Below are 13,818 nucleotides of genomic sequence, written 5' to 3' on the forward strand. Positions count from 1 at the left end.
GAGAAATGCATGGTTGAAGTTAAGCTGACGAAGGGTTCATCCTTTGGAGATAGTAATGTATAGAACAACCTTTATAGTTGATGCTTTGACCAAGGGCTAAATGTCTCAAAGAAATAAATTCCAAGATGCTGATGAAATCCTTTGGCTACTAGTCGTGCCTTGTATCTTTGTATTGACCCATCCAAATTCTTTTTAAGTCTGAAGATCCATTTATTGCCCAGCACATTGAAAGAGCTGAGGGAGGAACCAAGTGCCAAGTCTGATTGTTGATGACAGCTTGAAATTCAGTATCCATGGATTTTCTCCACTGAGGTGTAGCAAGAGCATCAGACACCTGTGTTGGTTCAGTTGATGACGAGTCACATTGGATAGTGCTTATCCAAGCTTTTGGTTTGAAGATACCAGCTTTGCCTCTCGTGATCATAGGATGAGTAGGCTGCAAAGGATGAGGAGGATTAGGAATAGAGGATGTATATGGATTATTGGGAGATATAGTACTAAGTGACCGAGAGGAAGGGGAAGGATAGGGCAAGGGAGATTGAGTGATTATATTGTCTGGACATGAGCTGGATATTGCATCTGGTATTGGGGAAGAGGGGCAGCTTCAGCTGAGACATGGGTGAAGGGAGAGACTAGATTCACATCAGTCACAAGGATATTTGAGGGTGAGGGGCTAATATATTGTTTTAAGGAAGACTATGGCAGTTGGATAAGAACAGTGTGCAATAGTGGACTTATGCTGGGAAAGAGGACTTGAGTGCCACTGTTCCACTGTTGGTTTGTGAGTTGAAGGACTAAGCACCTAAAACCATAAACCAATATAAGACAGCTGCCACAATCTTCCTCAAATCAATATATTAGAAAAAATAAGAAAGTGAAGAAGTGTCAATGGACGAAGAAGAAGAAGAAGAAATTGATTTTGAGAGAACAATGAAATGGAGAGGACTGGATGAGATGAAGCATCGTTCGTTGGAGGGAAAAATCCTCGAAGAAAATCCCATCAATTAATCTTGATTGGGTAAGGTTTCGAGTCGGGTCACCGTCTTTTCTCCCTTTTTTTTTTTTTTTTTTTTGCGTTTGGACTGGCTTTTCCGGTATTTTACATCTTTTTTGGGTTTGGTTTGGACTGTAACCATTTCTTAATCTTTTTTGCTATAAATTGTAAATACTTTTGCTCACTTTTCTATATATAAAAATCTCCCTAAATTTACCATGTGACAACTCATAATTGGAACACTAAGTTTGCAGCAAAAATGGTTACAGCCGCACAAGTAGCAGCCAAATTTTAAATATGAACATAATTTTATAGTCATTGTTTAGAAAATAATGTTTAACAATAAATCACTTTTGGTTTTAATATTGGGTAATTGCAATTTGTACTACTTTCAAAGCTTATAATTTAGTAATATTTTATTTAAAAAGAAATTATTTTAAATAACAAAATCGATGAAAATATTTTTAAATATAGCAAAATCACAAAATGATAAAATGGATTTTTTTCATTTTTCTATATTTATAAATAAGTTGGCAATTTTGCTATATATGAAAAGATCCCTATTTCAAAAAAAAAAAAAAAATTGTACATACAGAAATTTCTAAGAATAAAAGAATCTATTTTCTTTATAGACACAATCTCTCTCTGTTTCATACGGTGAAACGACCAAAAAGTTTTCCATATGCTAACATCTAGATCACTTTTGTGAAGACTGTCTTTATGACAAACAATCAAGGAAGAGTTTTCCACAAGAATTTTTCTCAAGAGCACGGAGACAATTGAGCTCACGCTAATCTTTGTGGACCAATCAAACGAAGTTCTTTTGGTAAGAATAATTATTGTTTATTATTCATTGATGATTTTTGACGAAAAAACATGGGTTTATTTTGTTAATGAGAAATCAGATGTGTGTGCTATGTTCAAGAGATTTAAAATTCTTGTTGAAAAAGAAAGTAATTTTTACACAAAAGACTGGAGATCAAATAAGGAGGAGAAAATGGAATTCATCGGCCTTGACAGGTGGTGGCCCTATGATAGTTCCATTGAACTCCTCAACAAAATGACCTTTGTAGAGAGGAAGAACACAAAGATACTTAATATGTGTAACAACCCTTATTATTTATGTAATATCAGTAGTTTTTATTAATTGAGGGCATTTTTTTAATTTTTGGACTTAAGTGTAATTGCGAAAATTTAATTATTGGCGTTGGAAATTATTCAATTTGGAAGTTAATGGCAAGAATTAATTTCATTTTGGGAAGGAAAAGAATTTAATAAAATAAAGTAGAATAAGGAGAATAATAAAATAAAAGTTTATTATATTTTCTTTTAAGTTATTATTATTATTATTTTGTTATTTGTATATAAAAAAAAAATCTTTTTCTTCTTCTTCCTCACGCACCCCACCCCTTTCCCCCTGTGCTTTCGTTTTCCCCTTGTCGTTCACGTGCCCTAGCAACCACCTCAACTCCCGCCATTCATACCAAGTCGCACGCTGTCGTCGACGCCATCAAGCCACCTTCTTTCGTCGTCGATCAAGCCAGTAGCGTCCAACCACCCGATCTGTTCGCCCAGTCTTCATGCCAGCTCGCCCGCCGAGTATAGTCGTCCCGATCTATTCACCCAGCCCTCACGCCAGCTTGCCCACCGAGTAGAGTCATCCCGATCTGTTCGCCCAGCCCTCATGCCAGATCGCCCGCCGTGTGGAGTCATCCAACCACGGGTCATCATTCGGGTTTCAGCCTTCGTGAGGCCGTTCGACACCCCAGCCAACCGTCCACGTTTAGCAGTCGAATTTTTCGCCGCCGTCGAAGCCTCAACCATCACTTGAGTCATCGGCCACCACTGCGTAATCTCAATGGAATCTTGTGTTTTGGGGTAAGATCTAAACTATTTTCATGGGTTTGTTGAGGATCTTGATTACCCAATAAATAATATGTTTAATTATCACTTCAATCAGGATTTTGGAGATTGACTTGATAGTTTGAAGGAGTTTAAGAGAATTTTGGTGTGCTAGCAAGCAAAGTTAAGGTGATTTCGGCAAGGATTTTGGTATGATTTGGGAATTTGTTACTTGTTTGGTTCGAGTGTAAATTATACAAATTAAGTTATTAAGCTTTGTTGTGGATTTCAGCGGGATTTTACTCTTAGGAGTGTGAACCTAAAGGTTGAAATTTATTTTGGTTTATGTACTAGAATTAAATTCCAAGATTGTGAAGATTAGAAGGGTATTGGTTGCTCAAATAATTGTTTGGGCTTAAATTCTACATTTGGAGGTGAATTTGAATCGGACCACATCTTAGGTAAGTTTATTTGAAAATATTTGGTAATATTTGGCCGTTTGGAATTAGGATTGAGTTAATAATTTTAAAGCTTGGTTTATGTTTAGGTTTGATTAAGGATTTGAGAATTTCACAAAGATTCAATTGTTTTTTGGTTCAACCTATCATCAAGGTAAGTAATCTTACTACTGAAATTGCCCACGGGCCAGATACTAGATATAGCTAGCATGATAGATGAATATTATGACAGAGCGATGACATGATAGACGGATAGTATAGTATAACCGATGTATGTTCTTGTATGAGGATCTGAAAGATTTATTTGTGCACGTAGATACTTGCATGCTAGCATGAGATGATACTTGATTCCATGAGGTTGTATTTGATATGAGGATATTGAGGCATATATATATGTTGTAGAGCCATGATGTTGAGGTGTATATATGTTATAGAACCATGTTGTGATACTTTTGATGTTGAAACTGTGATAGTGTCCTTACTAATTAGTTAGATGCCCATTAGATGTTGTGTTTCCTTCGGGATTCATCAGAGGTTGTGTTTCCATCAGGATTTACCAGGGGTTGTGTTTCCTTCGGGATTCACCATAGGTTGTGTTTCCTTCGGGATTCACCATAGGTTGTGTTTCCTTCGAGATTCACTAGAGGTTGTGGGTTCTACGGGACTTACTAGAAGTAGTGGCCATACTTAACTATAGTAAGATAAAAAAAATCAGTTTTTCATGTATGTATGTGTCTAATAAGGACTAAAGAAGTTTATATATTCCACTAGAGGTAGGCATCTAGAGGACATAGATGGCTAGCCTGACCCCAGTAATGGGGTTACTTGTTGAGTATTTCTCATCCTTTCTCATGTTGTTGTTTCAGGTAAAGGTAGAAATGCACCTACGATTGACAAGCGGAATCCGTGATCAAGCCACTGGGACCAGTTTTATACTTCCGCTCATGATATTTAGATCTTTCCATGTTTTTTCAACTTTTGATTTGATGTTTGAAACTTACTATTAAGATTTGTGTTCAGACCTATTTATTATCATTTATGGTTTATGGGTATCTTTTCGTCTGTTTTAATATTTGGATTTAACGAAGGTCTTTTGAGTTCAACTCATTTATTTAGCATTTATTTCACTATAAAAAGGGTGTCACTACTACAAAAATTGGATTATTTGACGTTTTTTCAATGTCAAGTAGAGGGCATACTTCACGCTAATAAAAGCGTCGTCTATTCAACTGTAAGTATAATGTCATAACTTGATACTGTAAAAATGTCAAGAAAAATAATTCTTGACATTATTTCTCTGTCAAGAAATATAATACATTTGACACTAATGACATGTCAAGTGTATTAATTCTTGACACTTATTATTGTGATTACTCTTGAAATTTTTTATTTGTCAAATATATTTTTATATTGACAATAAATAATGGTCAAGTAATCTAATTCTTGACAAATTTCCAATGTCATCTATGCTTTTTTTTTTTCCAAGTTAAACATTCAAATTTAATTTCCATTTCTCATTTCTTGCATTACATTTGTTCCAATAAGACAATTTCATCAACTAAATAGTTGCACATATATTTCAGGTCTACATATTAGTCTAATATATCCAACGTTAAATATTGAGAATACTAAAATAAACAATTCCATTCTTCTATTACTCATGTCTATATGAACGATTCCAAAATTTGCAAGATGAATCGTACAATAATATATACTCTATCAACCCACCCCAATATATGATAATTCCAAAATTGTAAGACCAATCTATATGTGCTATGTATTCCAAAAATCACAAGACTAAAATTCTATCCTCCACCACATATTTCTTTGAAGTATATAACCTATAATGGTGAACAAAACATTTACACAAAAAAAAAAAAAAAAAAATTTGGGCATTCCCTTGTAGTCACATACACATTTATAGGAAGTCAATTAGATATAGCAACCTAAATATTCAGTTCATTCCACGCGTACTTCATCAATTCAAGTTGCGAGTATGAGCTCCTCGTATCAATCTATAAAACATAGAAAGTGAGATATACATATTTATTTACTATTTACACTATCTATAATGTTATAATATATATAAGTAGTTTAAAGACATACCGCATCTGTTATAATATTATTCTCTTTAGTCATGATTTCTCACATATATCTCATAACATAATACCCACATTCGACAGTTCCCACTTGTAAATGATACTACAATACAAAGCTAATAATTAATACACATATCATATAGATGCATTAAATAAACATCATTCGAATGCCACTTCAAAATTACAACAAAGTAATCCAACCTAAGTTCAATAATAATGGTTACAAAACGTAAATTCCAACAACTATGTAACAGTTCCAAAATAGTTTCAAGGTCTCAATACCTATCAAAACATCCAAACATAGTAACTTTGCTTTTAATCCCTTGAAATATTTGAATTGAATATTAAAAGTTGAAAATAACTCAATTATTTGACCAATATTTCAATGGATAACAAACTACTATTAATACTAACCTCCAAACTTGCCAAAACCTTGCAAAGATTGGTCTCAAACCTATTGGACAACAACTCAACTCTTTCCAACACTTCAAAAATCATAGAACACAAATCAAAAATCACTTTTAACTTTTAAGCCCAAATCCAACAGACCAATCATTTCAAACTTACCACAAAACTTACCCAAAAATTAGGCTAAAATCCAAATCCGCGTTAACTTCACCAATGGACTCCAACCTATGTAACTCACAATTAAAGCTCACATAACAAATTTGTTGTAATAAAAATCAACCAAAAAGGGTTTCAAAACCTTCGTACTTATTAAAATCCTTCGAAACAACTTCAAATTTGCTGGAAAATGACTTATGATACACCAAAACAACCTTTGACCCGTTGGACAGTATCTCAAAACCTTCAAACCTCAAAATCTAGCATCCAACTACCATGGGTAAATTAAAATCCAAACCAAAATCAAGTGGGTAACAAAAATTAACCAAAGAAAACCAAAAAAAAAATTATGAATCTCTCTACCCACTAGATCCCCCACTAGTCGTGGAGTTCTCGATGGCGACGACTGGTGAAACAAAGCAGAACGATGGCTGGATTTCGGAACTAGCAGATCTGAGACAAATAACAACGACTGACGTGAACGAACTTGGTGGTGGAACTGACTGAAGGCAGCTCGACGGACTACTTGCGGCACTGATTTGACCGGTGAAAAGGGCATCGAATGACCTAGGGTACGAGTGCTGAAGGGACGCGGCGAAGAAACTGACGGCGATGGAATTGGGGGCGTCCCTTTGTGTGATGAAAGCTGCTGTCAATGAAACTGACGGCACAGGTTTGACGATCGGCGGTAGCAGCGAAGGGTAGCGAGCGACGTGAAGGGGCTGGGCGGCGAACAAAGAAGATGAAGATTTGGGGGGGGGTGGGGGCCCCCCATGAGGGTGAACCGAGAGAGGGAGAGGGAAATAAAAAGAAGAAAAAAGAAAATAAGAAAATAAAAGAAAATGAAAAAAATATAATATAATATAATAACATATTTACTTTTTTTTTTCCTTTTTCATTTCATTCTATTAAATTTATTTCCCCCAAATCCTCAAAAGCAACCCTTCTCCTTCCAATTTGAAATTAATTCCGGATATTAATCTCAAATTAAATTATGAGCCTTGAAAAGTCCAATTTCTCAAAACCATTAAATTGAAACACTCCTTATTCAGTAATTAAATTTTCGTAATTACACTTAAAGTCCAAAAATTACAAGAATATCTCAAATAATAAAGATTTCTAAAATTACATAAATAATAAAAAAAATTTACTAGGGCATTAACTTTAAAATAATAATTTTGGTAGGAGACAAATGGAAATGGGGGAAGGAGGGAAACAAATAAAGATTAAAAAAATATTATTATATATTTCACTTGACATGAAAAATATGAAGTAAAAGCTTCTTATACTTGACACGAAATACGTGTCAAGTATGACCTTATATTACTTGACACGAAAAACGTGTCAAGTAATGAATCACATGAAAATATCCGAAATATTCCGTTAATCTCCGCTTTTTAACCCTTTTACTTGACATTTTCTGTTCTAAAATGTCATTACCCGACTTTTTTTTCAAAAAAACGTCAAGTAATTAAAAACTGCAAGTGTCAAGTAATGTAGATTTTGTAGTTGTGTGTCATTTTAAGTTTTCTACATGCATGTGTTTAGTAATGGCCTAACTTAAGTCTTAGGGGGTCGGATCATTATAATATGGCTCAAAGCATTTTGAAGACTGAGAAGATGCCAGAAGAGTTTTAAGCTCAAGCTGTTGTGCAGTGTACTTGTTTTTTTGAATAAACCAAGAAAAAGATAAACTTATTCACAATTTTCATAGCATATTTTGGTTTTTTCAGACAGTTTTTGAAAAACTAGCATGATATTTTTTGGAAAAAGTAGCATGATATTTTGGTGATGTCTTAATTATTTATAATTGTTTTACTATACTACAAGAAAATTGACTTTTTCGAAGGTCAAAATCTTCGAAAAAAACATTTAATAGACCTTTGATACATCCTTTTTCAAAGGTTATCTCAACCTTTGAAAAGTGTAGAAATAGATCCCGTCGAAAAAACTTTTTCAAAGGTTTACTAACCTTCGAAAAATATTATTTTTCAAAGGTTGATTAACTTTCGAAAATTATTATTTTTCAAAGGTTATATATCTTCGATAATTGTCAAATTATTGATCGATAATTATCTATTATCAATTAGTCTTTTTCAAAGGTTTTCATTATTTTTAAAGGCTTATCATATTTTTTTCAAAAATTTTAAAACCTTCATAAAAACTTACTTATCTACAATTGTATATCTTTCGAAAATTCTCTTACAAAACCTTTTAGCACATTTATTGACAAATCTCAGAAGGTTTTTTTTACTAATTCATGTACATATAGTACTCTGAATTACAAAGTTTAAGAATAGAATAGAAAAACTAGACAATGACATGGATGGAAGTAAACTTATATGTCATAAAAGTACACCAAAAGGCTATCGAAATTCTATAACATCAAACTACAATTGATCAACTAGAAACAAATTTTTTATGCATCTCTGCCATCATTTTTTGAAATCTATCCTCAAAACGATTTTCTAATTCACTTATTTGACGCCTAAGTGCTTCTATCTCGACCTCTCTTTATTGTTCAAATTATTTTCTTTGTCGTTCAGATTCTTGAAGTCGTTGTTCGGACTCATTAAGACGATTGCTCAATGAAAGAGCAAGGTGATGAAATGGGCACTACTAGGATTACCTCCTCCAAAGGTTAGTGAATCGTCTTCTTCCTTTGGCCCGTCGGAGCTATTTCTAACATTGGAATATCTCGGTTTGGAAAATCAACTACAATTATGTTTCTAACAGATACCATAGTGCCATAAACTAATTGTTGCGGAACATCTGATTGCACATATTTCCCTTCCCTTGTAACTTGAGAAAACCTGCGAAGTTTAGAGTCAACTTTAGAAGGTTTGTTCAATTGAATGCATGATATTTATGCATACCAATTAGAGAGTCTCTATTTATGTATTTTATTTGTTTTCTGAATTTTTGTAAAATGGAACAATAGAAATGAGATTCGCCAAGGTTCATCCCTCAAACAAGCAAGGAAATGATCCCCATTCCTATATCCAATAGATAGACATGACCAATGTACAAGTCTGAGGAAGAATGGGATGTTTGAACATCTACTTGCAGACACTAAGCATCTGCCTAATATGAAGCTAATTGAAAGTGGATTATATGTCCTCGAGGATTGAAACTTTGTGACAAGTGATAATAATCCCTAGCCGTTGCGGATCCAGAAATTTTGTTGACGTGGGGTCTTATAGTTCAATAAAAATAATTTATAAGTGAGTAGTTCTAAAATTTATAAATTTACTGACTTTCGTACATTACAATTATCCTCTACGAGATTTCATATTTTGAAGTCGATAATTAACAACTTCATTACCTATCTTATCAAATAAATCTTTCTAAATATATGTTACAAGATAATCATTCATTCATTGGTCTCCTATTCGATTATGCAACTGAGTCTTTATAATACTCATAGCAGAAAATGTCCTCTCTATAGTAGCCATTGTAATTGGTAAGATCAATGCTAAGGTGAGTTAGACTAATGGGTAGCCAAACTAGAAGAAGAAAGAAGAAAATAAATTACAAAACTTACCTAAATGTGAGTGTGTCCTGGATGAGAGCCTTGTGGCGTATTTGATCGTAAAGCGTCTCGACATGGTCATGTAAATGAATGTCAAGCAATAAGTTAGGCTTAAAATTTCCAAGGTAGTCCAGGCATGATGCATAATGGCTACAAAGAAAAATGAATACTTCATCATGACGAAAAAAAAAATAGAAAAACAGATCTCTACCAATCAAACTACTGGGTCATATAGGAACATCAGAGGATGCAAGTTAATCCATATGACCAATTGCTAAAACATCTGAGGTATTCAAGACTTACTTGCTTATAAGCAACAAAAAATATTAACAAGAAAGTTTCATATCTGAAGTAATATGTTAAGTTGGAAGAATTCAATGATTGAAAAATTGCATTCACCTGTGATTTAATTTATGTGTATCCTTAAAATCATGTCTGATCCAATTTAAAATTAGTATTCATGAAAACTGAAAAGATTGTTTCATGTGACTAAGGCTAGAGATAGAAAATGTCTACAAATATTAGTGACTACTGATTATCACAATGTACAATAACTCCACAAACCTTGAGTAGAAATCATTGATCAGCTCTCGAACTACGGGAACCAACTCTAAGAAATTTCGAAAGTTGACATTAACTATAACTTTGGACTGCCAGATTAAAACAATTAGTCAGAAAAGTCAGCAAGTCATTTGCCTACATGATTAGCAGGAAAAAGAAACAAAGAATATGTGCCTTAAGCTCTGAGCAGTCAAAGGTTGCAAGTGCACAAAGACCACCGTATGCTGCAACATCCTGAGGTGCGATTACTTCGTTATAATGACTTCCTAATTCAGGACCTGTCTCCAAAAACTGCAAATACAGCAAAGAATTGCATAATCAGAATGTAAGAGAAACCCACCTCAACGCCACAATCAACATTAATAGACATTTAGCAGAACTCAAGTGCAAAATGTAGATTAGATATGAGGGGATACAATAAAGAAAGCCTACGATGATCGTGTTGTTCTTTACTCTACACCAATACACAAACACAACTAATAAATAATATGTGATTAAAATGATAAAAGCATGATCATATTGCACTCTCTGAATTGGAACTTCGAAGAAAGGAAGTTCAATACAATTCGAACCAACAAAACTATTGGATCATAATTCGCACAACAAAACAAACCTTGCTAGTAACGAGTTTGTACTTCTTTGCTTCCAAGTGAGCCAATCATGCAGCACAGCGAAGCTTTGCGCTAGTAATTGCATCAAGGGCGTCCGGGGTCTATTCTGCTTTGCTGACAACTCGTGACATGTGTAAACTGGCCCATCTCTATGCTGACAAGAATTGCGTTCATGCAGGTATGTGTTGAACTGAACTTCAGCTCTTGAATGCACCATTAGTGCTTAAAAGAAAAATGTCCATATCCATTTGCAGTGCCTTGTTAAACCCCCTGTCAAGGAAATTACAATATTAGTGGATCTGGTTCTCCACAGTGATGTAAGGGCAATAGAGCGCGCTGAGTTCGATCATCAGGTGGTTTTCTGATCTCAGGAAAGAACTTCTGCTAATCCCTTGTGAAAAGTAAAGTAATATGATATATGGCCTGCAACCCAAATTCATAAATCCATGTTTGTTTTTGTTAATGAGAAGGTAGCAGAGAAGTTGTCTGTGATAGAACAATATAAGATGGAAAGAGAGAAACAACAGAAGGTATAGAAAAAAAAATGAAATGGTTATCAATTCAATTCATATTATGTGTTGATTTGTTTGGCTTTTGTGGTAACTAACAGATGGCTGAGGAGGAAGAACTAAAGAGGTTGAGAAAGGAATTGGTTCCAAAGGCACAACCAATGCCTTATTTTAATAGGCCCTTCATTCCTAGAAGGTAAAGAACAAAAGTTAGTTTAAATTTCATTTCATTTGAGAAATCTTGAGTGGAGAATGTCATTAAGGGGTTTTTTTGGTTATTAGAAGGTCAGCAAAGCTTCCTACTATACCTAAGGAACCAAAGTTGTGTAGATTGCAGAAGATGTGGAGTTAGCTGAACATTAGCATTAACTAACAAAGTCCAACAAATATGAATCTATTGCTAAAGTAAACATGGTACACAATGACTGTCAAATTTCAAGAACCGAGTTAATTCTATAGCTAATTTATTCATGTTCCATGACAACAATTGGGTGTCTCTCAAAAGGAATTCAATAAGACAAATTGAAGGAAACAAAATATTAATCATTAATGATATGATGAATGTAATCAGTTGATCTAAATACACAATTTGGTTATGTATATTAGTGAGTGATGAAATCAAAAGGAGAAAAAAGATCTATAAACTGTCTATTTCTTCTATCCCGTTTCAACCCGAACGAACCCAAACCATGATATTCCCCACCTCCATAAATGATAGATCTGATGGCTTCTTTCTCAAGCCCATAACAAGCAACACCACATAATTTGATACTTCAAAACAAAAACATGAGAATGAAGAGCTAATTCCTAATGTATGTGTAGAATGATAGCTGGTGCAATGTAGCCAATTTTTCTTATAAAAGAAGAAGAAGCCGTTGGTGCAGAAGTTTGGTTCAGCAGCTTTGCAAGACCAAAATCAGCAATATGAGGTTCCATCTCCGAATCTAGGAAAAGGAAAGGGAAATAAGCGCATCTAAGCGAAGGAAGAGAGAGAGTAGGCGAGCTAGAATCGTAGTGTTGAATTAAGATCGGAACACGTACGAGTTTAATTGCAACCTCTTCATTCGTTTGTATATTAGTACCTGCAGATGGAATTGAAGCATTAAAATCTAGTTGTTGTAATATAGTAGCATAATGAGAAGCTGGGATGGCAAACCAAGATAGATCTCCCCAAAGGAGTGCTACCGATCTTCCAGCCAAGGCGAAACTTATTGTCGACGCGAGGTTCCATCTGGGAAGGAAAAAAAAGAAAGAGAAGCATAGAAATGGAAGATGATTAGGAGAAGTTGAATATGGAATCGAGGGAATCGAGGGAATAGAGGGAATCGACGCTGAGAAGAGGAATCAGAGGTTCATCGATTAAGAAAGAAAAGAAAGAAATCGAGAAATTGCAGTTAGAAATCTAGGGCAGGGCAAGGGCAGCTAGGGTTGGGTAGGTTAAAAACTTAGAAATTGCAATTAATATCACTTGCGCATAGCCTATCATTTAGCTATCGTACCCATTGTTTAGCGTTGATGCCTTTTTGTCTAACGCATTCGCCTTCGCTTAACGTCATCGCCCAGTGCCTACGTCTATTGCCCAACGCCAATCGCTTGGTATTCTGCCTATCATGTAGCGCGTCTGCTCATCATTTAGCGCAGCACAACTATCGTGTAGTGCTATTGTCCGGCTTCTACGCTTATCGTCTAGCGCTTTCACTGATCGTGCAGTACTTTGCCTATCGTATAGCTCGATCGTCTAGCGTGTCACTCCTCATCGTTTAACGGTGCGCACATCTTCACGATCGTCTAACACATCGGCCTATCGCTTAACGTCATCACCCAGCGCCTGTGTCTATCGCCCAACGCCCATCACTTAGTATTCCACCTATCATGTAGTGGTCTGCTCATCGTTTAGTGCAGCACGTCTATCGTCTAGCTTCTACGCTTATCGTCTAGCGCTTTCACTGATCGTGCAGTACTTTGCCTATCGTATAGCTCGATCATCTAGTGCATCACTCCTCATCGTTTAACGTCACGTGCATCTTCACGATCGTCTAACGCATCTGCCTATCTCTTAACGTCGTCGCCCAACGCCTGCGTCTATCGTCCAACACCCATCACTTAGTATTTCGCCTATCGCGTAGCGCGTCTACTCATCATTTAGCGTACCACAGCTATCGTCTAGCTTCTACGCTTATCGTCTAGTGCTTTCATTGATCGTGCAGTACTTTGCCTATCGTATAGCCCGATTGTCTAATGCGTCACTTCTCATCGTTTGACGCGGCACGCATCTTCACAATCGTCTAACACATCTTCACGATCCTATCCTTTCTCAAAGGTTTTTATTCACCTTCAATAAAAATGCATATTTGTCAAAGGACTTGTCAAAGTCTCCAATAAATGTATGTCTTTCTCAAAAGTTTTTATTACTCTTCGATAAAAACTACATATTTCTCAAAGGTTTTTTCAAAACCTCCAATAAATATATATCTTTTTCAAAGGTTTTTATTAACCTTCGATAAAAAGCATATATTTCTCAAAGGTTTTTCCAATACCTTCAATAAATGTATATCTTTCTCAAAGGTTTTTATTAACCTTCAATAAAATGTGCATATTTTTCAAAGGACTTATCAAAGCCTCCGATAAATGTATGTCTTTCTCATGGG

At 35.1% G+C, this 13,818-nt stretch overlaps 1 protein-coding gene and 2 long non-coding RNA genes across 3 annotated transcripts; 2 read left to right on the top strand and 1 right to left on the bottom strand.

The window, feature by feature from the left end:
* The first annotated feature begins 2,325 nt into the window (after positions 1–2,325).
* On the top strand, positions 2,326–4,377 carry LOC150032391 (uncharacterized). The gene is made up of 5 exons (XR_016524540.1): positions 2,326–2,872; positions 2,955–3,046; positions 3,191–3,297; positions 3,384–3,448; positions 4,161–4,377. It is a non-coding gene; the product is annotated as an uncharacterized LOC150032391 (long non-coding RNA).
* Positions 4,378–4,917: 540 nt separating this feature from the next.
* LOC150032392 (uncharacterized) lies at positions 4,918–6,710 on the bottom strand. The gene is made up of 3 exons (XR_016524541.1): positions 6,321–6,710; positions 5,401–5,496; positions 4,918–5,309 (listed from the first exon to the last, which is right to left on the bottom strand). It is a non-coding gene; the product is annotated as an uncharacterized LOC150032392 (long non-coding RNA).
* Positions 6,711–10,833: 4,123 nt separating this feature from the next.
* LOC150032393 (microtubule-destabilizing protein 60-like) lies at positions 10,834–11,522 on the top strand. Its single transcript, XM_090306889.1, has 5 exons — positions 10,834–10,839; positions 10,916–11,014; positions 11,132–11,191; positions 11,272–11,366; positions 11,456–11,522. The coding sequence occupies exons 1-5, from the start codon at positions 10,834–10,836 to the stop codon at positions 11,520–11,522; spliced, it is 327 nt and encodes a 108-aa protein (XP_090163015.1).
* The last annotated feature ends 2,296 nt before the right edge of the window (positions 11,523–13,818 follow it).

This window comes from Benincasa hispida, chromosome 11 (assembly GCF_027475165.1).
Source record: "Benincasa hispida cultivar pf3 chromosome 11, pf3_genome.v1.1, whole genome shotgun sequence".
Lineage (NCBI taxonomy): Eukaryota > Viridiplantae > Streptophyta > Magnoliopsida > Cucurbitales > Cucurbitaceae > Benincasa > Benincasa hispida.

Excerpts from the sequence above, each read along its gene's own strand:
- LOC150032393 (XM_090306889.1), top strand. Across the intron at positions 11,015-11,131 it reads GCGCTGAGTTCGATCATCAG|GTAGCAGAGAAGTTGTCTGT; the intron begins GTGGTTTTCTGA and ends GTTAATGAGAAG. Across the intron at positions 11,367-11,455 it reads AGGCCCTTCATTCCTAGAAG|GTCAGCAAAGCTTCCTACTA; the intron begins GTAAAGAACAAA and ends GGTTATTAGAAG.